The sequence below is a fragment of the Carassius auratus genome, chromosome 12 (genome assembly GCF_003368295.1).
Source record: "Carassius auratus strain Wakin chromosome 12, ASM336829v1, whole genome shotgun sequence".
Taxonomy (NCBI): Eukaryota; Metazoa; Chordata; class Actinopteri; order Cypriniformes; family Cyprinidae; genus Carassius; species Carassius auratus.
In genome coordinates, this window is record NC_039254.1 from 5,787,301 (window position 1) to 5,812,275 (window position 24,975).

The window sequence follows — 24,975 nt, forward strand, 5'->3', positions numbered from 1 at the left end:
CCAAAAGATGACTGTAATTATAATGAATGAATCATTCTAGAGAGTAGTTAAAGTTTCTGTTTAGGCCTCCAACTAGTTGCAATCTGTTTCCAGTTTGTCAGACACATGTTACAACATGTGGTTTAGTTGTTCCAAATTAGAGGAGGAGCTGCCAGTCCTGGCCTACTTTTCTGTAAAGCAACGTCACATCTGATTGCTTTAGCAACCGGTTGCCAAGGTAACAAAAAGAAGAAAGACAAGTTCTATAGAACTCTGAAAAATCCATTTGCCTTTCACACTCAGGTTGGTGTATTTCGAAAATCACTCACATTTACTGTCCATTTAAGCACATTGGTCTTTTCTGAGGTATGTGTTTGGATCAGCTTTAAACTGTAAAGTCTGTCACATACACATGAAAATAATCTGAAAAGAAAACATTGTCCATAAGTCATTTTCTTTCTCTGCAATTTGCAAGGGATGACAGGGAGGCGGCTCCCAAAAAAAGTGTACTAGCAAACAACAATTACGGGAACAGTTGAGCACATACCATAAGTTTAAATCACCAGTGGAAGTTTTTCATTTTTTACATTTCAGAAGTGTTGACAGGGCGTTTATGCTCTGTGAGCATCCTTGGAAAGAGTAGTAGATCACACACATCGGTTCAGTTGATGCATGATACTTACCACTTATATAATGAGAATGGTCATATATTATCATTTGTATAATTATATTATATGGTGTAGCTTTAATAATATCCAACTTTTGAAACATAAAAAAAAATCTATATATTTATCAAACATTTTTAAACACTGTTTTAAGCCTCCCTCCCTTGGATATTGATTTTTGGCCTCCAAGCTGACTGACTCACTGCCTATCTACCTTCCAAAAAACTTGATATACAAAATCATCCACTTCAAATCTAGTTTAACCTTAATAAATGATGGCTGTAGTGTCAATGGTGATGCATATAATTATTTTGAACAATTTACTCTAATAAACACACACAAATTGGCACACAAATAGCTACTCTTTTTGACACGAAATTAGACACTTGTTAAATTTCTGAACTACTTTCCTTCGAAGCAGGCATATATTAGGGTATATCAAGGTTTGAGACACTAAAAACGTGTTACTCTTTCAGGTGTCCTCGTTTTAATTTTTATGAGTAAAAATGTAAAATTACAGTATACTGCTCTCTTATACATGAGCTAGTGTGAACCACGAAAGAACATGTTGTGTTTATGCTTAAAGTTTGTCATTGTAAGTGCTCAGATGAACTGGTTTTGGTTCACGCCCCTTTATTTGACTGAGTTTGATTTTTCCACCGCGTGTACGTGCATGTGATGGGAACTTCACTTCTTCCAGCGGCAGTTTCAAGCCTTCACACTTCGTATTTCTTCAAGCCGGTAAAATGTATACAATCTGCGATCTATATTTAGCTGAAGTTCATATTTCGCACAGTTGATCGGCATGTAGACTCAACTAGCAGAGGGCAAAACGTCCACTCTATACTGTGTTGCCAGATCTCTCTAGAAACATAAGCAACTTAGTCCTGAAGCAAAGTTAAAAAACTTCTACTTGTGCAAAAACTAATTAATTACACATTTCTTCAAAATCACAGAGTAAAGAAACATATTTAAACAATTATTTAAACAATCCAATTACGCATCATCTGCATTTTTGTTTTTCATGAGTATTGACATGTAAAAAAGTAGGCCTATTTATTGATACTCTTTTTTTTTTATACTGTTATGGAAATATGGATATAAAGTAAATTGTCTTTACCTGTGTAATAGATTCGTTCAGAAGCTGCAAGTGCAAATAAAACCCCTTCATCACTGGCAATCTATAAAATACATCTGGTAGTTTACAGTGGATTGCAGGTAAATATCCACCTCATCCAGCACTTTATACACACACACACACACACCGTATATATAAAAGTTAGAAAACACAAATGATTCAGTGCATAAACTGTGAATCCAAATAAATTAAAGTGAGACATGAACAACTGGTATTGCAAATTCTAATTGCAAAAAGCTGAAAGAAAACACACATGACATGACTGCTGAAAAATTACCTCGGAAAATTATTTTTAGATTGACATAGAGTAATCTTCATTGTCAGACAGTGATTTATCAGTGTAATATTGCACTCTGCACATTAGTTCTCTCTGAATGCTCATCGCCATGTTCTGGATTAACTTGCAAAAAAATAAAAACTGCACTCATATACAAGTATCTTAATAAAACATACATTCATTATTAATTTAGCAAACTTTTTTCATCCAAACAAATATCAAACACAGAAAATAGAATTATTACTAGAGGATATGGCAACACAGTCTCTAAACTGCTAACAAGCTGAGCGAAAGTGTTCATCTAACCCCGCCTCTGACTGTTTGACGTCACATGCCTCAGTCTTGACACATGGTGATGATCATCAAATTTCTTACACACACACACACACACACACACACGCACTTCAAGCCGGTGCTGTATAGCAGGATCTATCCTCACCTGTCGTTATTAGACGAATGAGCGCTGTTCTATATATCATTTCATTTCAGTTCAATTTTTAAAAGTAATTTTTGCAGGGAATAAGAGAGATTATGGCCAGACAGCTCACAACGAATCCAGCTTTCCTACCTCCGCAAACTAACGGCGTTTTGAAGGCGCTCCTGGAAAAACCTCTGAAACTACCTTTGCACCAGGATGAAGGTGATCAAAGCTTTCACTTTGTTACATTATAGAGAGTACACTTTTTGTAATAATAATACTTATTGCTGTAAAGAGCTGTCATTTGATTCCTGCGGCGATCTCCATAATAAATCGGTAGTCTATTTGTTTGTGCTGTTTTGAAGCTTAATTAAACTCTGTGTGTTGTGTTTTGTTTATGAATAAACTTCAGTTTTAAATAGCCTGCCACATTAAAATCATGGTGTAATTTTTGAATTTAATTAAAAACAACACCTTAAAAATCAGTGAAACATCCAATTTTGATTGAATAGAGATTAGTTTTAACGGAAAAGCACTACAAAACTAAATTAATAAAATATAACTTTAACCCATATACTAAAGTGTAATTGTAATTTGTTTTGAATGTTAGCAATGTAGACATTTGTGTTGAAGCTCCTTTTAAAAAGCAAGCAACTATTGCAGTTTATCATAATTTGCCATTGCAAGTTGCTAGTTAAATGTGTGGAAAATGGATTTCTTTAGCCGAGACTGCAGCTAAGAACAGTCACTCAAAATAAAATGGAAAAAAAAAAACCCTCTTTAAAAATCATGGAAAATTTAAAAACATTACATTTTAATGGAGCCAAAAATTGATGTGTTAATTAATGGTAATATTCTTTCAGGCTATGTGAAGGAGAGAGAGAAGGTGAAAAAGCTGGATGAAGAAGGAAACACTCCTCAATCAGCTTTCTTAGGGCCAACGCTGTGGGATAAAACATTGTCTTATGATGGAGACAGCTTTCAGCTGGAGTATATGGACCTTGAGGAGTTTCTCTCTGAAAATGGCATCCCCTCTAGTCCTGCACAACATGACCAAAGCCTCCATCACCAGCAGCAGCAGGCTTCAATGCCTCAGGGCTCCATCTCTGTCATGGACCTCAGCAGCCGGGCGATCACCTCCATCCACACGGGCATGGTTCCTCAGAACTGCCTCCAGAGCCCGGGCAGACCAGGTACTACGGCTTCTGTGGCCCATGGTGACTCTTCTTACCCATTTCACACCACAGATAAAAAAAAATGACCCTCAGAAAAGATGTTGAGCTGGGTCAGATGTCACTATCTAAATATGATATTGTGTAGGTGGTAAATGGGAAATATATATGTTATTGTTGTAATATAAAGGAGTATGTATTTTAATTTAATGAGTGTGTGTCGGAGATTGCTTTGTTCCTATTCTTTGTCATATTGTTTTGTTCCATATTCACTTAAAAAAGTTACTTATAAGCTAGCCTGAGAATGACAAGTAGCTAACACAGATAATAATAACTATATCTACTGTTAAATTATCTGGGTGCTTGTGTGATGACAAGCAACACTATTTTATGTAAAAAAACAAAAAAACAATTAGTTGTTGAGCGGCTATGTTTTTTTCTGATACATAAAAAATAAGTTGTCAATTGTAAAAACTGCTCAGTTTCCCCACCCAAGCCTTAGAGTTCATTTGTGAATGGAAATCTCAAACTAGCCTATGACGTTATTTTCCTCTGACTAAAATATGCAAAGCGACGACTCTACTTTTTCTAGTCTGAACATTTGGCAACATTTAATCATAGTTTTATGAAAAACTAGACGGACTGTCGGAATTGTGGATTTTGTATCTGGAAAACTGTTGATCTCCTGTTCAGTTAGGTCTTTAAAACTAGTTTTAAAATCGGTTTAATAGATTTTTCATACTGAATATGTAATCTTAACATGGGATATATCAACGGAGAATAATAATTTAAATTCTGGTAAAATAAAATATTTTATTTATTACTCAATTAGTTTAATTTTTGACCAATAAAAATGAAATGTCTTCACAAAAAAAATGAAAATAAAAGAAAATGTTTTACCAAAGGTACTAGAACTTTTGATTTGCACTTTGATTATTATTAAAGTCTTGTGCACCACCTGGTGGAATGAAACGCTCATGACAGCCTTTTCACCATCTGTTGCAACACATTACCACTGAATTACACTTAAACCATAATGTCAGCAATAAATAGATTGTTTTTCCTCCCACAGTTTTGCCTCCATCACGTAACACACCAAGTCCAATAGACCCAGACTCCATTCAGATACCAGTGAGCTACGACCCTGATCCGGCAGACCTCGCTCTGTCCAGTGTGCCAGGCCAGGAGGTTTTCGACCCACGCAAACACAAGTTCTCAGAAGAGGAGCTGAAACCTCAGCCTATGATCAAGAAAGCACGCAAAGTCTTCATTTCTGATGATATGAAGGTAACTTGGGTCTAGTTATTCAGCCCCCAACAGAGTATGTTTGGTCACCCGTTTCACCCTTCGCCATTGACCAGCTGGGCAACAGGCTCTTGCTAAGAAGCTTATGTCCGTTCATTCATCCTTCGGCAGCCTGACCCATGTGATCTTCCTTTTTTCCTGGTATCGCTCCAGTTCTGCTGGGTTTAGGATTAAAGGATTTGCCGTTTTTAATTTGTTCAAATAAAAGTGGATTCCTACCCAGCTTTGCAGAGTAGTAAATTGCTCAAAGCTGATTGCACGGCAGCGAATGCGTGAGAAAGCTTGTCAACACAATGACAATGATAATTAGTCATTATCTATCTATCTATCTATCTATCTATCTATCTATCTATCTATCTATACACACATATATTCAGACATATACACACAAATATATTCATACCCTCATTTATTTAAAAAGAAAATGGAAGATTTCACAGGAAAGGAAAAAAGTACTACACTTTCAAAAAAAAATCTGCATTTACAATTTTGACTCGGAAATTGCTAGTACCTTTCTCACTAATTACACAGAAAATAGCACATTCAATTTTATAAAAAAAAATACTGAAATGGTATTTACATTTAAAAAGTGTTTCAAAAATAATAAATTATCAATCAGAGAGATTCTCATAAAATAGAATTCCAGCAAAATGTAGATAACGTTGACAATTTACAGGCTTTTTTATGATATATCAGGCTTTATGGAGTTAACATAACTGTTAAAAACACGAAAGAATCAGGGTAATTGTGACATATTGTAACTAGGCGCTCCCGTCTCTTCCCTACCCTTTTTATTCTGCATATTTTGAGCAGGATGAAAAATACTGGGCACGGCGCAGGAAGAACAACATGGCCGCCAAGAGGTCACGGGATGCTCGGCGTCTAAAGGAGAATCAGATTGCCATCCGGGCTGGTTTCCTGGAGAAAGAGAACGCGGCTCTCCGACAGGAAGTTTCCGAACTACGGAGAGAGCTGGGGCGGTGTAAAAACATCTTAACCAAGTATGAAGCTCAACACGGCCCTCTGTGAGATCACCCGGGTGCTCCTCAACTTCCCTCACCCCTGCCCTTCTAAATTCGAAGGACAATATTCTTGGGTTAAAATCCGCAGGGCCGGTTTTCCAGCCAGCCCTCACCTCAGTCTGTTTTTGGCACCTTAGAAGGCAGAACCGTTTCATTGTGTGGTTATGTTTAGAGATCTACCTACTCTCTTTCTCTATTTGTTATCACGAACGAAGCCGCCGTTGTTTGCAGATCGTGTTACTTATGGTTTTACTGTGTTTTAGCATTTGTCCGCAGACGTTTGCCTTGATTTGTCATAATTTAGCAGTCAAATCTGAGCTAGTGGATCTTCTGCTGTTCCTCTACAGACACCCAGAGCGTTGTGTATGAGAGGAGGACATGTGCATAGCTGCTTCAGGTGCAAAAAGGTTTTGTGTCTCCGTAAAGACATCATTCTCACAGACAGAACAGAATGTAGCAAGATTTGAGAGTCTGAATTCATAAAATAACTCTATATGACCATAAACACTATATATCTGTATATCCCTATTAGAAAACAGACAATCAGTTTGCTTATGAAATAAGGATGCCAGGTAATGAAAATCTGTGCCACATGGAGCTTGATTGAAATTGGCTGTTGCTTTATTATTAACCAGCAGTTTTTTTTTTTTTTTTTGTATGTGGTTAATGAATTCCATTTTAGTGTATATGAAAGAAAAACTTTGTTTACACTGATTTGTAAGGTCAGTTAAAAAGTCACACGCAAACCTTTTAAATCCTGAGAAGCTAATTTAGTTTAGCTAGAACTAATAATTCCATCAGATTCAGCACAGAGCGCCTGCATTAACATGCTTTTGAGTTCAAAATATGATGAAGGAATGCATATTGAACAAGGTCCCTATGCCGTTATTGCTAACACAAAGAGGCAACCTGGTATCTAGAGTGTGTTGGAAAAGATATGTTGCCTTTTGTTGGTCAGTTGTGTAATGAATGTAGTACAGTTTTATTTTATGTCTGTCACTCTTTACTACAGACCAAATGATATGAAATACAATGAGGTTATATTGTCATATGGCAATTAAATGTTTTTACAAAGCTATTCTTGTTTTTGTACAGTATTTTCTTATGGATTTCTGAATATACCTATGTAATTTGATGTATACTGTATATTTGTAGGCAACAAACTTTATGGAAAAAGTCCTAAATTCTACAGTTAACTGTATATGGGCATTAATACAGTACATTCAGTACCATGAACTTTACATTGCAATCGTAGTTTCTTATACAGGCACTTAAGTATTATGTGCATCAGAATAAACTTTTTTTTTAATGGTTACATTCTCTTTTGTTGTTAAATTACTGTATATTGTCAATACCTTTCATGCTTTGGTTGTGATGTACCTTCATGAAATATGTTTTTTTTTTTTTTTTTTTTTTTTTTTGCCGAACATGGTAAAAGAGCGCTATTCTTGGCCACATAGAATATTGTCAATCCTTGTATATTTCAACAAACAAGATGTCTTTTATATTAAATATATTAAATTGCAGCATGTTTAAATTTTAACATTCTTTCTTCAGATGATTGTCTGACTTAAATATTTGCAATATGTTGTCTGTTGTGGTCCTTTTTGGTTCCCTATTCCTGTTTCATTGCTCTCCATGAAAATAAAAAGCTTTTGAAAAGCTGATGTTTGGTGCTGTTCTGGTTAAAGAGGGAAAGATTCACGAAGGCTAGATGAGCTCATTAAGGGCAAATAATTGAAAGAAACTGTTTGTGGTTTACTGTACTACTCATAAACTGAAGGATTGAAAAAGTATAGATGTTATTCTCAAATGTACCACTAGAGACCACTGCATATCCAAAAATGCAGGTTTGTTGTCACAATTCTGTCATGATATGTGTTACAAAATATATTGCGTTCATCATCCCCGGCGTCATCAATGTCGTCATCAACAACAGATGTATCGGTACAGGAGATATATATTTGAAACGGAATATTTGATATTGTTGCCTCAATATTGAGGTATGATTGTAAACATATGAAAAAAGATCGTTTTTAATGTTTACGTGCAATGCCTTTTATTTTTATTTTTGTATATAATATATATCATAATATCCACACACACACACACACACACACACACACACACACACACACACACACACACACACACACATATATATATATATATATATATATATATATATATATATATATATATAGTGTATACATATATTTACACAAACACATACATTCATACCCATACCCTTTATATAATTTTATCTTTTAATTTCTTATATTTATATATAAATAATAAAATAAAACTTATATATATATATATATATATATATATATATATATATATATATATATATATATATATATATGTATATAGTAGGCCACATATAGAAACTAGCCATTAATTTCAGAATATATTCCACTAATAACATTTTTTTTTTTTTTTTTTAAGCAGTACATCTCTAAGACATGCATGCAGGCATTCATGCTCTCTCTCTAAAGCTTTATCATGTTGTAAAATGGGCTTCCTCTCAACAGCACGATGGTCAGTCACTACATTCCTGCAATGACATGTGTTCAGAGCAGACCTCAGTACGTGCTGCTTCTGGGTGTGGCCTAAACGACCTCTTACTCCAGACAAACACAGATGACTTCCTGTGGGATTATGTGGCATTTATCAAATAGACTAGGAGTTATATAAAGCCATTTGTAAATGCAGAGGGAGCAGATTGGGATCTAACATTAATCCCAGCCTGCGTTCAGCCTGGTTGCAATCTGAAAGAAAGGACAGGCAACAGGAATTACAAACCTTATACTGGTCACATCCTCTTCCTCCACTGTTTATACCCTTGCTTGCCCTCTCCAGCTCATGGCCAACACAGGATAACTGACCCTGATCAACTGAGGGCCAGTGTTCAATTTTAGCCATATGCAATTGGTAGATTGATGTGGACCTATTTCTCTGTAAATTCAGTTAGGAATTATTAAAATGATTCAAGATTTACTCAGATTGAGGAGCAGTAGACGCACAGTTCTTACCGTACTGATACATACGGAAGCTTGTTTCCATTTTTATTTTGCAATTGTGAGAAAAGAGTTGTGACATGTAAACTCACTATTCCAGGGCAAAAAAGTCAGAATTGTGAGAGGTACATTCATAATTCAGAGCAATAAGAAAAAATGGCAAGTTTACATCTCAGAATTTTTTTTTCCCGGAATTCTGACATTTTCCTCAGAATTCTGAATTTTTCATCGCAATTCTGAGTTTGTGATTCTGTGATTCTGTTCTTTTTTTCTCTGAATGCTGAGTACGAGTAAATTAATAGTCAGACTCAGATGTAAACTCTGAATTCTGAGAAGAAAAAAGGAAAAATTGCAAGTTTACATCTCATAAATGTTATATTTTTTCCATCTGAATTTTCATAATCTTGGAATTCTGATTTATTTTAGAATAAAAAAAGTCAGAATTGCAAAACAAAATTACTAAGTAAAAATTGCAAGTTTACATCTCAGATTTTTGAATTCTCAGAATTCAGTTTTTTTTCCTCTGACTTATGAGTTAGAATAAAGAAAAAAAAGTCAGAATTGTTCGATGTAAACTTGGAAATCAGAGAAAAAAAGTAAAAATTGCAAATTTACGTCTCAGAATTTTGCATTTTATCCCTTCAGAATTATGACTTATTTTCTCAGAATTCTGAGTCAGAATTTGTTGCAGTAACCTTCCACAGACACATGCAAAGAAAAGCACAAGTCTTATTAGGAAAAAAAATGTATTTGCTTTTATTCAGAAATTGAGAATACAGTTCTCTGAATGTTATATTAATGAGAACAGTAATTTAATATCACCTCTTTTTTATCACTTGATTGTCAAACAAAATGTATTTGCCGAAAAATATTTTTCTTTTTTTCTGTTATTATACTTCATAAACATAGTTCATAAATATATTGCATTTTAGATTTAGATTTCAAAATTGCTCAAAATCATAGTGCTGGCAATGCCAGAGTCATGGGTTTGATTCCTGGGGAACATACAATGCCTACTATCAAAATATAATATACACAGAATGCAAAGTAAGTTGCTTTGGAAAAAAGCAAAAAATGCAGAATGCTTGAAAACTGAATTGCTTGACTGAGACAATATTATTGTATTATTATAAATGTATTCTTTAAAATATGTTTATAAATTTACAAACACGCACACTGAAACTTCACAATGAACACATTCAAAATGTATAACTTATATACTGAAGTGTTTTACAATATATGGGCAAAAGTCATTTCTTCTACAGATAAAATTATGGCCGTACACGTGTCCAGATGTTTGCACTGTTCAGGCATGCACATGTGTCTTCTATTTGGCCTCTATCCAGTGTCCAGAGGATAAAATAACTCCATTTCCATGATGAAATCGTCCACAATAAACTAATGAATGCAGATGGACAACTCTGAAATAGAGAAGAGAACAGATCACCATTAAAAGTTTTACTGACTGTGCCAGTGGAAAATGCTACTGGTATTATTATCAGAGTACTGCTGAATATCACAGGGTCGTGTTACGTAATTCTAATGGCGAACACTGTCCCTTTAAACAGGTGCTAAATGAAGATCAAAAGAACAACAGATTGCAAACAATATGTACAGTATTGGTTTATAGAATTGTCATTTAATAAATACCTGCAACGTTTCATTTGATATTTGTTTTTGACAGGATATTCCAAGTATGGAAATCAAAAGGTTATCAGCTAGAATTAATATTAGGCTAATGTGATGTCAGCAATATTGCGCTTGAACGGACCAGCCTGATATCAACAATGGTAGATATGCTAAAACGGTATATTGAACTAAATAAATAATTATACGAAACAAACAGTAGACAGTAATTTTAATTGAAAATAACTTCAATGGTTTGTTCGGTTATCTTTAAGGGGTAATAAATATTTGATCATACAACTATTATCTGAAGGGAAAAAAATAACACTGGCCCTTACTTAAATCTGGCAAACTTTTTTGTACATTAAGATAAAAAAAATATTTTCAGACCATGTACTTGCTTTTTAATACTTTTAAAATGCTTTTAATTAATGTATCAAATCTTGACATGTTTACACATCAGCTAAGAGCAAAATATATTGCACTCAAAATATTGCAGATATGATATACCTGCTGTCTGTCAAACTGTTTTTTAAAATGTATCATAAAAATATGACTATACGAGTGACGTGACATTCAGCCAAGTATGGTGACCCATACTCAGAATTCGTGCTCTGCATTTAACCCATCCGAAGTGGACACACACACAGCAGTGAACACACACCCAGAGAAGTGGGCAGCCATTTATGCTGCAGCGTCCAGGGAGCAGTAGGCGGTTCAGTGCCTTGCTCAAGGGCACCTAAGTCATGGTATTGCCAGCCCGAGACTCAAACCCACAACCCTAGGGTTAGGGGTCAAACTCTCTAACCACTAGGCCACGACTTCCCAAAGTCTTTTATATAACCACTTTTATATAGCCAGCAAACACACTTTTAAACCAACAAAAGGGTTCTGAAGCATCTATTTGCACACCAAAGAGCAAATAAAATGTTTATTTTACTGTAGTAGTAAATCAAAATAATATTATGAGCTAAATTTGCAACATTTATCCCACCTATAGATGAATTGATGCAAAATGACTATAAAAAACTTAAGTAACTTAATTAAACTTTACACAACTGTATTTCTATATCCATCTTATCTGGATAAAGTAAAGACCATAATACATAAAACATTATGGTCACTACGGCCATTTTGGTTTATATGTTTACTCGGATGATGACGCAATAGTACAGACACTTGATTTTGCTGCAGTTAATCCCTGTGCTACCAAATGCCTTCTTTCTGTAAATGGCAATCATTTCGAAAGAATTCATCATGTCGTCCACTTTCTCTACCTGGAAAAAGAATATGTCTATGAAAATGGTGTTGGAGAATTTTTTATTTTAAATGTTATTTCATCTTTTGCCAAATCTGTAGTGTAATTTACCCAAGAGAACATTATTGCAATATTAAATATGTCTATAATAGATGCCATTGCAATAATAATTCTGTTTAATAAACTATAAATATAAAAATATATATGCATGTATAAATAATATTAAATTCATATGTAATGTTAAATAATTTTGGAATAAATAATTGATTAAAAGTTTAGCATTTAAACAAATTACTCATAATTTTGATAAAATTCTTAGTACATTTTTTAATGTTTTTCTTGTTTTAAGCAAGATGCTGTCATTAAGAGATCTATAAAGAGGCTACTGAATAATGTCAGCGTGTAAAAAAACAAAACAAATTAAATAAACATTGAGCATAAATGGATCATATTTTTGGGTTTGTGAGAAGCATTTGTATCTTACCTGTTTCAGCTCAAATTTGAATCATTTTTGAGCATTTATTAACTTCTATGAGATTGAAAGTGTGTCCAAAAGGGACGCTCGAGAGAAAGTCACTCATTAGCAGACGGAGGATGTGTCAGACCAGCGTGCTCCTCTTCTCGCGCATGTCAGGGGTCAGAGGTGCGAAGCTGGAGGCGGCTGTGTTGTTCTGCTCGTTATAACGCGACGAGGCCGGGGAGTTTTGCATCACCACGAGCCGGATGGGAGACTGCTGCTGGGGGGCTGCGGGCTCGGAAACGTACTCCTTGGTAGGGTCTTTGCCCCGGCAGTCGTAAAGGATGCAAGAGATGAGAAAGACCAGAAGCAGGATGACGTAGCTGGCGATGAGGATGATGAGGTTTAGAGTGACTGGATCAATCTCCAGGTAAAACTCCATGAAACCCATGGCGACGCTGCATCCCTGACTCCGCGCTCTGAAAGAAATGTGGGCACCATGGACTCCCGTCGGGCTCTTCGGCAAAGCGTGTAGTGGTTGGGATATCCCGGCAAGCAGCAGCAGGGCCCAGTGCTGAGATCAGAGTGGAGATTTCTCTCTGCAGTTCAAAGACTTTAATCCCTCCCCTTCTATTCCACCAACCTTGAGTTCCTGCAGCCAATGATTAAAAGCTGCTCACTTTAATAGCTTAAGCTGCCATTTTAATTTTGCCAACTGCACATTGCGCGATGGATTTGGCCAAATGATGTAGAGGCGGTGAAAGGGTGGAGTAGAATTTTTAGCATGTCCCACCTCGTGTCTTTTTCCCAGAAGCACGTCAATGTGGGATTTCACTAAGCAATGGACGACTTTTAGTTATGTCATTATTAATGGACCGTGACATAACACTCAAAAGCCAAAAAGCAGATTTAATGGTATTTTGGGAACATGTAATATAATTTTTTCCCCCTCCATATTATTTTTAATTCATGTTTATGGATAACATTTTATAGCTTGATCACAATTTTGACATAGTAATGATGTATTGTATTTATAGCATAATATGAGTTTTTGAGGGAGGTTGTGTTATCTCAAAAATTGACTGCGACAGAACATATAAGACAAATACACATTTAATGTTGTTTTTGAATGTAATTTGGGAAAATATAACTTAAGTATTATATTTGTCATTCATCATATATAAAAAATATTGGACCCTTTTTTTAGATGTATATATATTTCATTATTATAGTTTCATCACTAAAAACAACAGCAACAGAAAAAAAAAATTGCATGCATAAATATATAATAATTTATTTTTGCCATAATAAAAGCCATACTAAGTGTGTTTGAGGACAGACAGTGTAAACCGAATACGACTAAGAAATAGAAAGAAAAAGCTGTTGTGTCATAATAAATTAAATGTGATGTAAAACAGAAAGCAGATTTAAAGCAGACTTTTGGTGGTTTTTAGATGTGTTGGCATTTTGCAAAAATGTTTAAGTTTTTATTTATTTACAAAAAGAGCTTGTTAAATTTTGTTATCATAAATAATAAATTTTAATAAATAAATAATAATAAATAAATTTTGATATGAATAATTATATGTTATCAAATACAGTCATAAAATAAAGAAAAGTAAGATTTATGTTGTTATGTTGCCATTTGTAATGAATGGTGGCATAACACAGAAACCAAAACACAGACTCAAGGTTATGTATGTGGAGGAAACATATTTTTTGGCATATTTAATAACATTTTATGATTGTGTATTTAATAAGTATCATGCATTTTAGGCCAAAGTACACTACAAAGGTGACCAAAAATATTAAGCATTATTAAAAATAAGTAATTTTAACACATCTCAACAATAAAATAAAACATGTTGACATCTGTGTTAATGGAGGAGAAAGTCAAAGTAGAGTGCTTTTCTTTATTTAATCTGGGTTTGCAACATCTGTCTGTTCATGTCTTGATCTGTCCATCAGCATCTATTACAGTTTACAGCTGTGCAGCGAACACTAGCACGTACCACCTGCCCAAAGTTTTATAGTTTGACAAGGATTATAGTGCAAAGGTACCAGATGGACTAAAAGAATATCTGAGGTCTTAAAAGAGGGTCACAGATGGAGGCCATGCAGAGCATTCATGACACAGAGCATAATCTGTTTAGAATCTGAATGAATGTGATGCGCTGGTTTTTATGTGATTTGAAGTCACCAATATTTCCATTCAAAGTAGATTTTTTTAACCTCAAAGTATTTCATGCAAACAGTAGTTTAATCAAAACCTGGGTATTTTGTGATCTGGGTCAGTCTGATTTATCGAACAAAGAAAACCCATGCATTGTGCATACTGAATATCGCTTTATTTTTTCACTTTTAGAAAATAGTTTATTTTACTAAATTGAATCATAATGACAATGAATTTAAATGAATGCCATTTTCCATAATAACAAATTCAAAACATTTTTCAATCAAAGCTATTCCTCAGACTCTCTACCAGGTCATTTTGACTCTCCCACACTTTGTCCATTTTACTTTTCTTTCTGCATCTTCTGCACACTGCACTGAAGCCCAGAAGCAACAGTGCACCGGTGAGGAGCAGAAGTCCTAGAATGGAGATGATCGATCCGTGGGTGCTGTAGCTGTAGGCTACCGCTGTGACTGCAACACCAATGATCAGGAGAACAACACCGAATGGAAGAGTGCAGCGAGAGCAGGAACCTTCTGCTCCTCCAGTGGCTGTCGACAGCTCTGCTCCATTAACCAGGGCTGAAGCCTTCAGCGCAGAATGATCAGTGCTCATGGTCCAGTGAGAGCTGCTGGGATGTTTAATTCACTTTTGCTTTGTTACTTTCGGGTTCCTCTTGCTCTTTACCAATGATGCCGAGACTGCTTTAGTTCATTGCGGCATTTCTAAGATCAAAGATAACCAAATTTTAATGTTAACCTGTTCAAAATCCTTAGATGAAAAGTGAATAGCTATTCATGTATTCATTGATTAATTTAATCAGACATTTACTGTGCTATGTACATTCACAAAGTATCAATTTGTAAACTATACTACCTAAAGTAAAAAGTAACTAAAAATGAAATTTTCAATACTATTTTGGATTAGCTTTGAATACAAGTATGTGGTAAATAAATGTACATATTTTTCAGAGTTTCTGAAACATATTTCTAATGTTTACTTATGTTTTTATTGTATTTTTTTAAGTATTGTATGATGTTATATTCTATTGCTAGTTATTCTAGGATTTATTTTTATTGTTGCAATGCCTCGATTTCCCTCAGGTGATTAATGAAGTATATCATATGGTAAAAATACATACAATTAAAAAATAAATAAATAAATAAATAAATAAATAAATAAATTGTATACTGTATAGTCACTTTGTTTTGTAATCTGGTCATTTTAAGACTGCTAATCAGTTAAAATGCATTTTAATTCACTATATATATATATATATATATATATATATATATATATATATATATATATTTCAAGTAAATGCTGTTCGTTTGAGATTTCTATTCATCAATGAATCCTGAAAAAAAAACATTTCATGGTTCCATAAAAATATGAAGCAGCACAGCTGTTTTCAACATAATATTATGATAATTAATATATATCTTTTTTTTATTTATTTTTTTACTGCAGCACCAAATCAACATTTCTGAAGACTGTGTGGCATCGAAGACTGTAGTAATTGCTCCTTTAAATGAATTAGATTTTAGAATATATTAAAATAGAAAAGTTATTTTAAATTATAACAAAATACAACATGACTGTTTTAAATGTATTTTGAATATAAATGCAGCCTAAAATTAGTTTATAGTCCACTACTTTCAAACAGTTAGTTTAATGCATAAAGAAAAAAGCTTCACAAACAAAGACGCTGAAGGAGAAACCTACCATGAGATGAAGCTTATGTGCCTTGGAGTGGTAACCAGACTGAAATGAAATATTTCTTCAATACGTTTCTCTTGCTTTAAAGACTACCTTGATATTTAACCCTCTACATACGGAGTGCACGTATCCATTGGAACCGTACAGAATCATTCCTGTGGTGGGTCAGTTTCTGGGCCACCGGGGTGCCACAGTATCCAAGGAACGAAAACAAATCTGTGCTCCACAGCTGCAAGGCCACACACTCCCCTAGATTCCCTGGCCATGCCGTCAATTACAGACAGATGTTCAATGCTCTCTGCTTCTTTCATCTTATTCCCATTCCTATAACTGGGTGCTGTGCTTGGGATCATGCTCATCTGCATTGTGATCTGTGAACTGCATCAAGGAGGTCTGAGACTCACTGAAGCTCTCATTTCTCAGAAAATAACTTATTTCTGCTGAAAAGTCTTCAGATGGATTTATGAAGCTGTTAGTCAGGAAATTTACGCAGTCTCTGAAAATAAAGCTCCCTCGTGTGGTCTTTTTAGTGACTAACAGGGAAAAAGCATTTATCAGCTGCAGAGAACGAGTGGGCCTAATTTCTGGGAAAACATTAAAATGGGATTTCTTACTCACATGACTTGGTATAAAAACTGTGCAATCAGCTCACCATTATTATCTAAAAACAAAAAGTCAGCTCATCTTAAGGTTAATGTTTCAAATATTTGCACGTCATATTTAATCATGTAAAATACCAATTGTAAAATGGATGATAAAACATCTTGAAGAATATTTGTAGTTTAAGTAGCCTATTTTATGTCCCTTAAATGTCAAAATGTGAAGGCTTAAATAATATTGGACTTGAGTAGCTAAAATAAGTGAATTTAGATTTTAGATTAATTGTAAAAAAATTGTTTATAGGCCGGGTTTCAATAATACCTACACATTTATGAGCAAATGGAATAAAAACGGCAGCAACAACAAAAAACAAAACAAAAACACAAACAAAAAAAAGTATCCAAAACTCACTGAACTTTAAAATAAATGTGCATTTGTGTAAACAGCTAATTTAGTCAAGAAATTAATAAATAATAGTTAATATATTTTAATACAATTATATTTTCATAATGTTGCCTATACAATTTTTTTTTTTACTAAAATAGGCTATTGCTCCTTTAATTAAAAAAAAAAGTTAATTACCACAGTTACACATGAAGCACGCTTAGTTTGGCAGAATTTGGCAGTTTATTAAGTGTATAGTTTAATTAACAGTGTTAAAGTACATATTTCTCATGAATGTACACAACTGCATAGTTTATATCACTGAGGATATACTAGTCATCGTGTTGGAAATGGAGATGTTGTTTGGTTACATCAACATGAAGATGAAGAACTGTTTATGTGAGATAATTGCAGTCCCTCATTTTCCTGGATAACTACATAAATATTTCCTGTCTTATCTTACACAGTCATGTACAAAAAAAAAAAAGAAGAAGAAAAAAAGAAAGAAAAGAAAACCAGGACAGGACGGGTTTCAACGAAATTCGACATTTTAATGTTCATACAGTGGTTAGCAAAACATAGGCTATCAAAACGTTACTCCGTGGAACGTAGTTAGTTATTGAAAAGTGATGAAAAGTGAATATCCTCGGAGCAGATGACAGGCTTCCTTCACTTCCTGATGGCGAACAGGGATCACATTTGGTGAGTTTAGCAGAAATATTTAGCTTTTGTTCCTAAATGCAGTCGCAGGAGTTCGAGTTTTCACTACGCCCGAGTGGAAGACACGTAACGGGAAGTTTTGAGTCTAGTTTCAGGGTTTTACGGGAACAGGATGCAGATGTTCTGAGGATCCGCAGCGGTTCCTTGAGTCCAGAACCGGAGAACAAAGAGGTAACGTTACATTCCCTCCTTTTCCAAACCGAGTCGGTCGGTGTTCGTATTCAGTGAAGCTGTCTGCACTGGACGTAGCCTGACAATCTGTAAGCTTTACAGTGTACATCTCAACTGTAGTGTTTGTAGTGTAACGTTAGGTGGGGTGTTATATGAAAGGAAGAGGAGTAATTAAAGATGGATACATGTGGGATATGAACAGTGTTGTGATGGGAAAGTGTGAGGAGATTTTAAAGCTAATTTCGGAACCACACCTCTGCTAAAGCTCATTTGATTAAAGGCATTTCTGTAGTGATTAAGGGAACGAATGTTTATCATGATAGTTTATTTTTTAAAGTAAGTTTCTGTGTAAGTTTAGTCACATACTTTAAGTTCTAGGCTACAAAAAGCTTTTGAACATTTCCACTGTTACTGCACAATGGAAAAAAAAAAAGACTCCGTTAATTTATTTATCTTCAATGACAGGGGTGTTAAACTCAGTTCCTGGAGGACTGATGCCCTGCTGAGTTTTGTTCCAATCCTGCTCCAACACACATTCCATGTAGCTTTCAAATAAGCCCAAAAGACTTGATTAGTTGGATCAGGTGTGTTTAATTAGGGTTGAATCTAAACTATGCAGGGCTCCAGCCCTCCAGGAATTGAGTTTGACACCCCTGTTCTTTGACAACGTGCCCCAATGCCAGGGTATGCTGTCACATCATATGGGGCAAGTTGTCACAAGGGAACCTGCCTGGTTAGACTTTTAAGTAAAATGTAAACAGTAAAGCAATTGATGAAACAGAAAAAAAATTAAAAGGCCAGTAGAAATTCAAATAATTCAAATCAAGTATCATAGCCAGCTGTGAGGTTTTTTTTCTCTCATTCATTCATATTTCTACATTTAGGATTTCATATTTAAAAATCTTAAATTAATATTAGGACAGGACAGAATTCACAGAACAGTGTTTCCCCTGCCATTATAAAAGGGGGACCCCCACCCCTCCTTGAATGTCAAGTTCATTTTATTTAATAGTATTTTCTATATAGCGCCAGATCACAACAGAAGTCATTTAAAGTTACCTTTCCTAGAACCTTGTTCTTTTATTTAACAAACTAAATAGCCTTATGTTATTTATATTACTCACACTGCGGCATGTCTCTGGTTCCACCCCGATGCACGAGTGCCCACACATAAGCACACTCAGACTCACACTAGTATTTGTAAATATTAAGCCGCAAAATGACTTTTTAATATGAATTCTGCATGTCTCTGTGATAATTAATGGTGCAAATGTGTGGTGTTGTTTACTTACAAATGTAAGTTTGATTTAACTTGAAGACTTTGGGGCAGAAATATATTACTGTTGTTCAGTAGAATATAGGCTACATAATAGGCTACTACTACTACTACTAAAATTATTAAAACCTTAATTTTAAGTAGGTAATCATACACTATTTATTCAATGATTTAATTGTAATCCACAATATTTTTTTTTTTTAAAGTTTGATTTTCATTAATTAAAAGATAAATTAAATGAATGAATGGGCATAAGGCTATTGTAAGAATAAATGAAACTTGTTTTTATGCTTTGAAATAATTAGATATTCTAAAACACAGAATTTGGTAACAATGAAACACAAGGTTGGAAAAATAAAATGTTTCATTGGGCCCTAAACGTAATAAAAAAAAGTTCTACTTTTAATACATTAATGTTAAATTGTCTAAGTTTCATGATTTTAATTAATTAGACATGCTTTAAAAATAACTATTTCACCATTAAAAATGAGTCCAAAAACAGACAGCCCCCCCCCAACCCTCCAAAAAAGCTTCAAACCTAGGGGAAACACTGCAGTTTGTATTAAAACTTGAAAGGCAACTTAGCCAGATATTATATTTATTAGATAACTCTGGCTTGATTTACCAGCTTCTGTTTGGCACCACCAGCAGGGACCTGTGCCATGAAGTGAGCTCATCTCCAAAACATTAGCCATGTGGATAACTGGCTGTGCAATTTGACTTAATTTTTGGCCGTGGAAGAAAACCTCAGATGATCAGCACACAGTAAACTAACAGGTTGTTCTGCTTTTGTCAGAGATGGCTCAAGATGTCTTATGAGACTGAAAAAACTTACCACAAATATGAAATCCCAGGAATGGGAGAGGACAGGTACCGTAAGCTCAATATGTAAAATGATAATTATACAATAATCTATAGATAAACTATTTAATACAGCAAAACTGAAATATGTCTTATTGTGTTGTTTTACAGTGTTTTAGAAATGCTGAGCTACTCCAAATTCTCTGATCTGGAGACATGGCTGTGTATGCCCTCTACTATGTTACCCAGGAGCCGGGATTCAGTTTGCTCCTTGCCGCAACTGTCCCACGAGAATGGCATTGGAGACACAGACAAAGAGTCCAGGTAACATGTTTTTGAGAAACGTTTAAGGATGGGTCTGGATAGCTCCTGTTTCTTTCTTACAGAGATTTAGATTACTCCACACTTAGTTTTTGTGTAATGACTTCTGAACTGTATATTTGTCTATTGACAAGCAGCTAACTACACATTTTTTCACACATATTCAAATAATTCTGGCTCACATTTGCATTTTACTCATTTACTTGTTAAGTAGACATGCAGTATCTGTTAGAATGCACAGTTATTTATAAATAACGTGTAGTTTAGTCCAGTTATTGGACTGCAATTTTTGCAGTGACCACATGATGTCATCTTTTACACATTAAAGTCAGTTTTGTGTCCTGCCTCAACATTCTCACTAAAGATTTCTCTCCATCTTTAACAACCTTTTGATTACTTTTGAGAATCCTATTAAACATGCTTGATTTTTTTTTTATCAACACCTTTGAATACATATTGAAATTAGGCGAGAGAATTACTCCGATAGTGCCAGCCGAACTCCCACGCGTAGAATCAGTGTGGCTCTTGTGGTTTCAATAGCCAATCAAAACCAATCATGTTTTCTCAGCTACCTTTTATGCAGCGCTCTCAACAAAAAAGTGAATCATCAAAGCACCCAAAAACCATATGCTACAAAGTAAGAACAAAAAAGTACTGCAGACAATGACTAAGACCAGTTAATACTGTTTTAATCCTGCCGGGGGTAAAAAAACAAAAAAAACACACCGCCAGCAAACTTTATGTAATCAGGCTACATTCATAAGCTGCAGCAGAGCCATTTATTAGAAACAAAAAGTGGGGTTTCATACGGCGACGGTGTTATTACATCTCTCAGTGGAAACAAAGCATTCACTGGAAACCTTTCCTTACTTGCTACAGTTAATCAAGCCTCACAAAAGCAACATAGCCAACTCTACCATCAGATATACACTACACTTGACTCTTGATAGACTGATATGGCTTTTGTGTGCGTGGTTGGCACTCTTTAGCTGAAGGTGCAATTTAATATTTATGCAAGGTGCTGAACACTCAGTGGGGCTGCTGTTTTGTTTATTTATTTATTTTTTAACTAGGGGCCTTTTTTTTATCCCAGAATGATTACGTTGTTGATTTGACTAGGAAAAGGCTTAAGCTACGGGAAGTCCTGGGCAAAAGCTGTGGCGTTAGATCATGCAGGTGCAGTCAATTCATATGCAGCTCTCTAGTACTCATACGGAATCAGATGGGAAATCTTTAATAAGTTGTTATACGTGAAGAGAAGTCGTCTAAGAGGGCGTCATGTTTGGAATGGAACGGATTGTTGAGGTTTTGTTTAGAAGAAAAAAATCAGGATCCTGCAAGAGACGATCATGGAAAAGCCAAAGCTATACCCTTCCCGAATCCAGGTACTGTAAAACGGGATGTTTTTAGTCAAATCGGTGTTGGTTTATTCGTATATCTATTTAGTATTTTGTTAAGGTTTCTACTAAATGTATTACTGCAGTTGAAAAATATTTAATCTTTCACATTTAGTTTTTCAAAAGCCATCTTAAAGTCTAAGTACAAGTAAAAAAATATTAATTTTAAGTGTAAAAGATTGTAAAAATGCTTTGGAAAAATATGCTAATTGGTTATTGTAAGTTCTTTTATGTACCAGGGAAACTGAAAATAAATTTTACAGTAAAATGCTATTAAATGTTACATTTTTGGAGATAAAAAAAAGAAAAAGTCATATAATTTACAGTGTAAAAACTATATAAAAAAATTATTATAATGGTTGTCAGTATATATTAATGGAACAATATGTTTTTATAACTGTAATATGTAGATGTTGTTCTGTAAGTATTTTTATGCTTTTTTAGCAGAATTATTCTGTCAACCACAGCTTCCAATTTATTCTGTAAAAATGACAGGATTTTTATTACATTTTTTTTGCAGTGTAGGACACAATGAACTCAAACTATGCTTTAAATTCACACATAATGTTGTCTATACAGCTTGACATCTATAATATAATGATTTCAAATATTCTCACATTTTTTTCCCACACTTTTTCCACACATATAATTCCTTTCTTTTTCTGACATAAAGCTGAAAGCTGTAATTTTTTTAAGTTGATTGGTTATGGAAAAGATGTGCGTTTATCACTGCTGGTATGACACGCTGTGCGGTACGGGGGAGCGCAGTTGTGATCATGAAAACATCACGCTATGACAGCTAATTATAGTGGAGTGACAGCGGAAATGAAATCTCTGTTGTTCCACAGGCCCTTGGAGAACGAGTCTATCCATCTGAGCCAGTGCCAGGAGAAGGAAACCCATCTATTGCCAGTTTCAGCCTCCCCTCAGTCCTCGTCGCCTCTGCGGACCACCTCAACTCCTCTGCCCGAGCCCACCAGAGACTCCTGTCAAGGTGGCGTGAGTGTGAAGAAACGCCGGCGCCTGGCAGCCAGCCCTGGAGGACTGCACTGGGACGCATCAGGTATGCCAATCACAAACTGCATCCATTCATCATAGTCGCAGATACCAACTCCTCTCCAAAACTCGTTTGGCTCTCAATAGGCATGATTGTGCCAGTGCTGTGGTTTGACTTTTTTTTTTCAGGCAAATACATATGTGTAGCACTCAATGCCTGAATTTGAGTTTGAGGAACCACATTTGGAGCTCTTGTGGTTCTTGAATGGATTGATTTCTTCTCTCGCTATGTTTTGCCAAGCATTGCTGTTTGTTTTTATTCGCTCGATTGCCTGTTACATCCAATTTCATCAAGCAATTTGCACAGTTTGACATACATATTTGTGAAATTTGAGGGCGAAGGTTCTCTGAAAGATTAATGACTGGAGTAATCTGGCTAATTGCTTCTGCCGGGAATGATACTCTCTCTGTGTTTGTTGCAATTACCAAAAGTAAATGGCTGATGCTGTGAAATACTGTAGGTATATGACATGCTCATTTATTATGCATATATTTAGGCATATCATGTTAATTAATTTGATATAATTAGCATAAATGTTACAATGTTCATTACAAAGCACATCAAAATTAAAACAAAATAGATGAGACTCAGACATTTACCCTGTGTTGTGCTGAAGATTATTTGCCTAAATTGGTGTTCCTGGTCAAAAATGGCCAGCCTTTTAAAAATTTCTTGAGAATCTTTTACTGTCCTATATTATAACCAAACCTTGTATTCAATCTATTTGTCAACTTTTCTTTCAGTTAGTACATGTTTTGTGTTTCTGATTGATCATAGGCCTCATTGAGCTGAGTTTATGCATCTAAGTAAAAAAAAGCTTTATTTTTGGTAATAATTATTGAAATTTATTTTTACAATGTTCATTCAAATACTGAGGTGCATGTAAGCTCAGCCCAATGAGGCCTATGATTAATCAGAGTCAAAAAAGAAATACAAAACCTCTGCTAATTAAAATAAAACAATATTTGGAAATGTCTTATTCGAAATCCCCAAAAAGTAAAAAAAATAAAAAAACATCTTTGGAAAGTTGCTATACCCTGTGTGAGTAAAGTCAGTAAGCTTTAGTCCAAGGTGATAACATTAACTAGCAAAAAGACAATCCCCTCTGGGTCAAAATGGAGCACGTCCTGATTTTGCCAAGTCCGATGTGTTCCTAGGTCAACATATTTTGTTGACCCTGGAACAACATTTTACTCCAAAAATATATTCTTAACCATATCCCTACACCTAAACCTAACCTTAACCATGAGTAATCCCTAAAATCAGAGGAAATGATAGATGAATGACACTGATGTACAAGCACCAAACACTGATTTTAAGCATAAACTTCACAAAATCTATAAACTGGTTCTTCAAATCTGATTGGTTAATCACAATGTTGTTCCAGGGTCAACAACGATGTTGTCCCAGGAACATGTCTCACTTGGTAAAATCAGGTTAGGCCAAAATGGAACATAACATTCACATTTACATTACATTTAGTCATTTAGCAGACGTTTTTATCCAAAGTGACTTACAAATGAGGACAATGGAAGCAATCAAAAACAACAAAAAGAGCAATGATATAAAAGTGCTATAACAAGTCTCAGTTAGCTTAAACACAGTACACGTAGCAAGGGCTATTAATATTATAAATAAAAAGAAAGCAGACAGAATAGAAAAAGAATAGAGCAAACATGACTGTATATGTTTTATATTAGTTCTTACTTCATCCAGTGCTGGAGTTCATGCTGCTATGCTGTCAATCTGTCATTAGTGCTCTTGTTCTATTTGAAAATGACTCCTAATTGCAGGTTTCTTTGTGGCACTGCCCTGCAGTCGATGTTCATTAGCGCTAAAGCAATAGTAGTGATGAATCTTTGGATGGCATAATGATCAATTCACGTCACACTGACCAACATTTTCTTGGACTGAGAAATGAAGAAGAGGCAGTGATATTTATTTAGTCACCTTCCAACTCCACCTAGCCTTCAAAATTGATTCATCGCTAACTATCTTTAGGAGTGGTGCAGAATG

At 34.9% G+C, this 24,975-nt stretch overlaps 3 protein-coding genes across 4 annotated transcripts in view; 2 read left to right on the forward strand and 1 right to left on the reverse strand.

Moving 5' to 3' along the window:
- The first annotated feature begins 2,388 nt into the window (after window positions 1-2,388).
- On the forward strand, window positions 2,389-7,641 carry LOC113111613 (hepatic leukemia factor-like). Of its 2 annotated transcripts, none has more exons than XM_026276548.1 (4): window positions 2,389-2,699; window positions 3,341-3,670; window positions 4,722-4,936; window positions 5,765-7,641. In XM_026276548.1, exons 1-4 carry the CDS (start codon window positions 2,591-2,593, stop codon window positions 5,981-5,983), a joined length of 873 nt encoding a protein of 290 aa, XP_026132333.1. In that variant the 5' UTR covers window positions 2,389-2,590; the 3' UTR covers window positions 5,984-7,641. The 2 variants fall into 2 exon arrangements, with proteins under 2 accessions (XP_026132333.1, XP_026132334.1); XM_026276549.1 differs by having other exon boundaries at window positions 2,391-2,699; window positions 5,768-7,641.
- A 2,188-nt stretch (window positions 7,642-9,829) lies between these two features.
- Window positions 9,830-13,205, reverse strand: smim36 (small integral membrane protein 36). The gene is made up of 2 exons (XM_026277646.1): window positions 12,368-13,205; window positions 9,830-10,420 (listed from the first exon to the last, which is right to left on the reverse strand). The coding sequence occupies exon 1, from the start codon at window positions 12,789-12,791 to the stop codon at window positions 12,483-12,485; it is 309 nt and encodes a 102-aa protein (XP_026133431.1). The 5' UTR covers window positions 12,792-13,205; the 3' UTR covers window positions 9,830-10,420; window positions 12,368-12,482.
- Window positions 13,206-17,488: 4,283 nt separating this feature from the next.
- Window positions 17,489-24,975, forward strand: part of ankfn1a (ankyrin repeat and fibronectin type III domain containing 1a) — a 75,726-nt gene continuing 68,239 nt past the window's right edge. Inside the window, exons 1-4 of the mRNA XM_026276550.1 lie at window positions 17,489-18,107; window positions 20,180-20,253; window positions 20,356-20,508; window positions 22,751-22,965. Of these exons, the coding sequence (XP_026132335.1) occupies window positions 17,955-18,107; window positions 20,180-20,253; window positions 20,356-20,508; window positions 22,751-22,965 (595 nt within the window). The 5' untranslated portion in view covers window positions 17,489-17,954. The remainder of the gene's footprint in view (window positions 18,108-20,179; window positions 20,254-20,355; window positions 20,509-22,750; window positions 22,966-24,975) is intronic.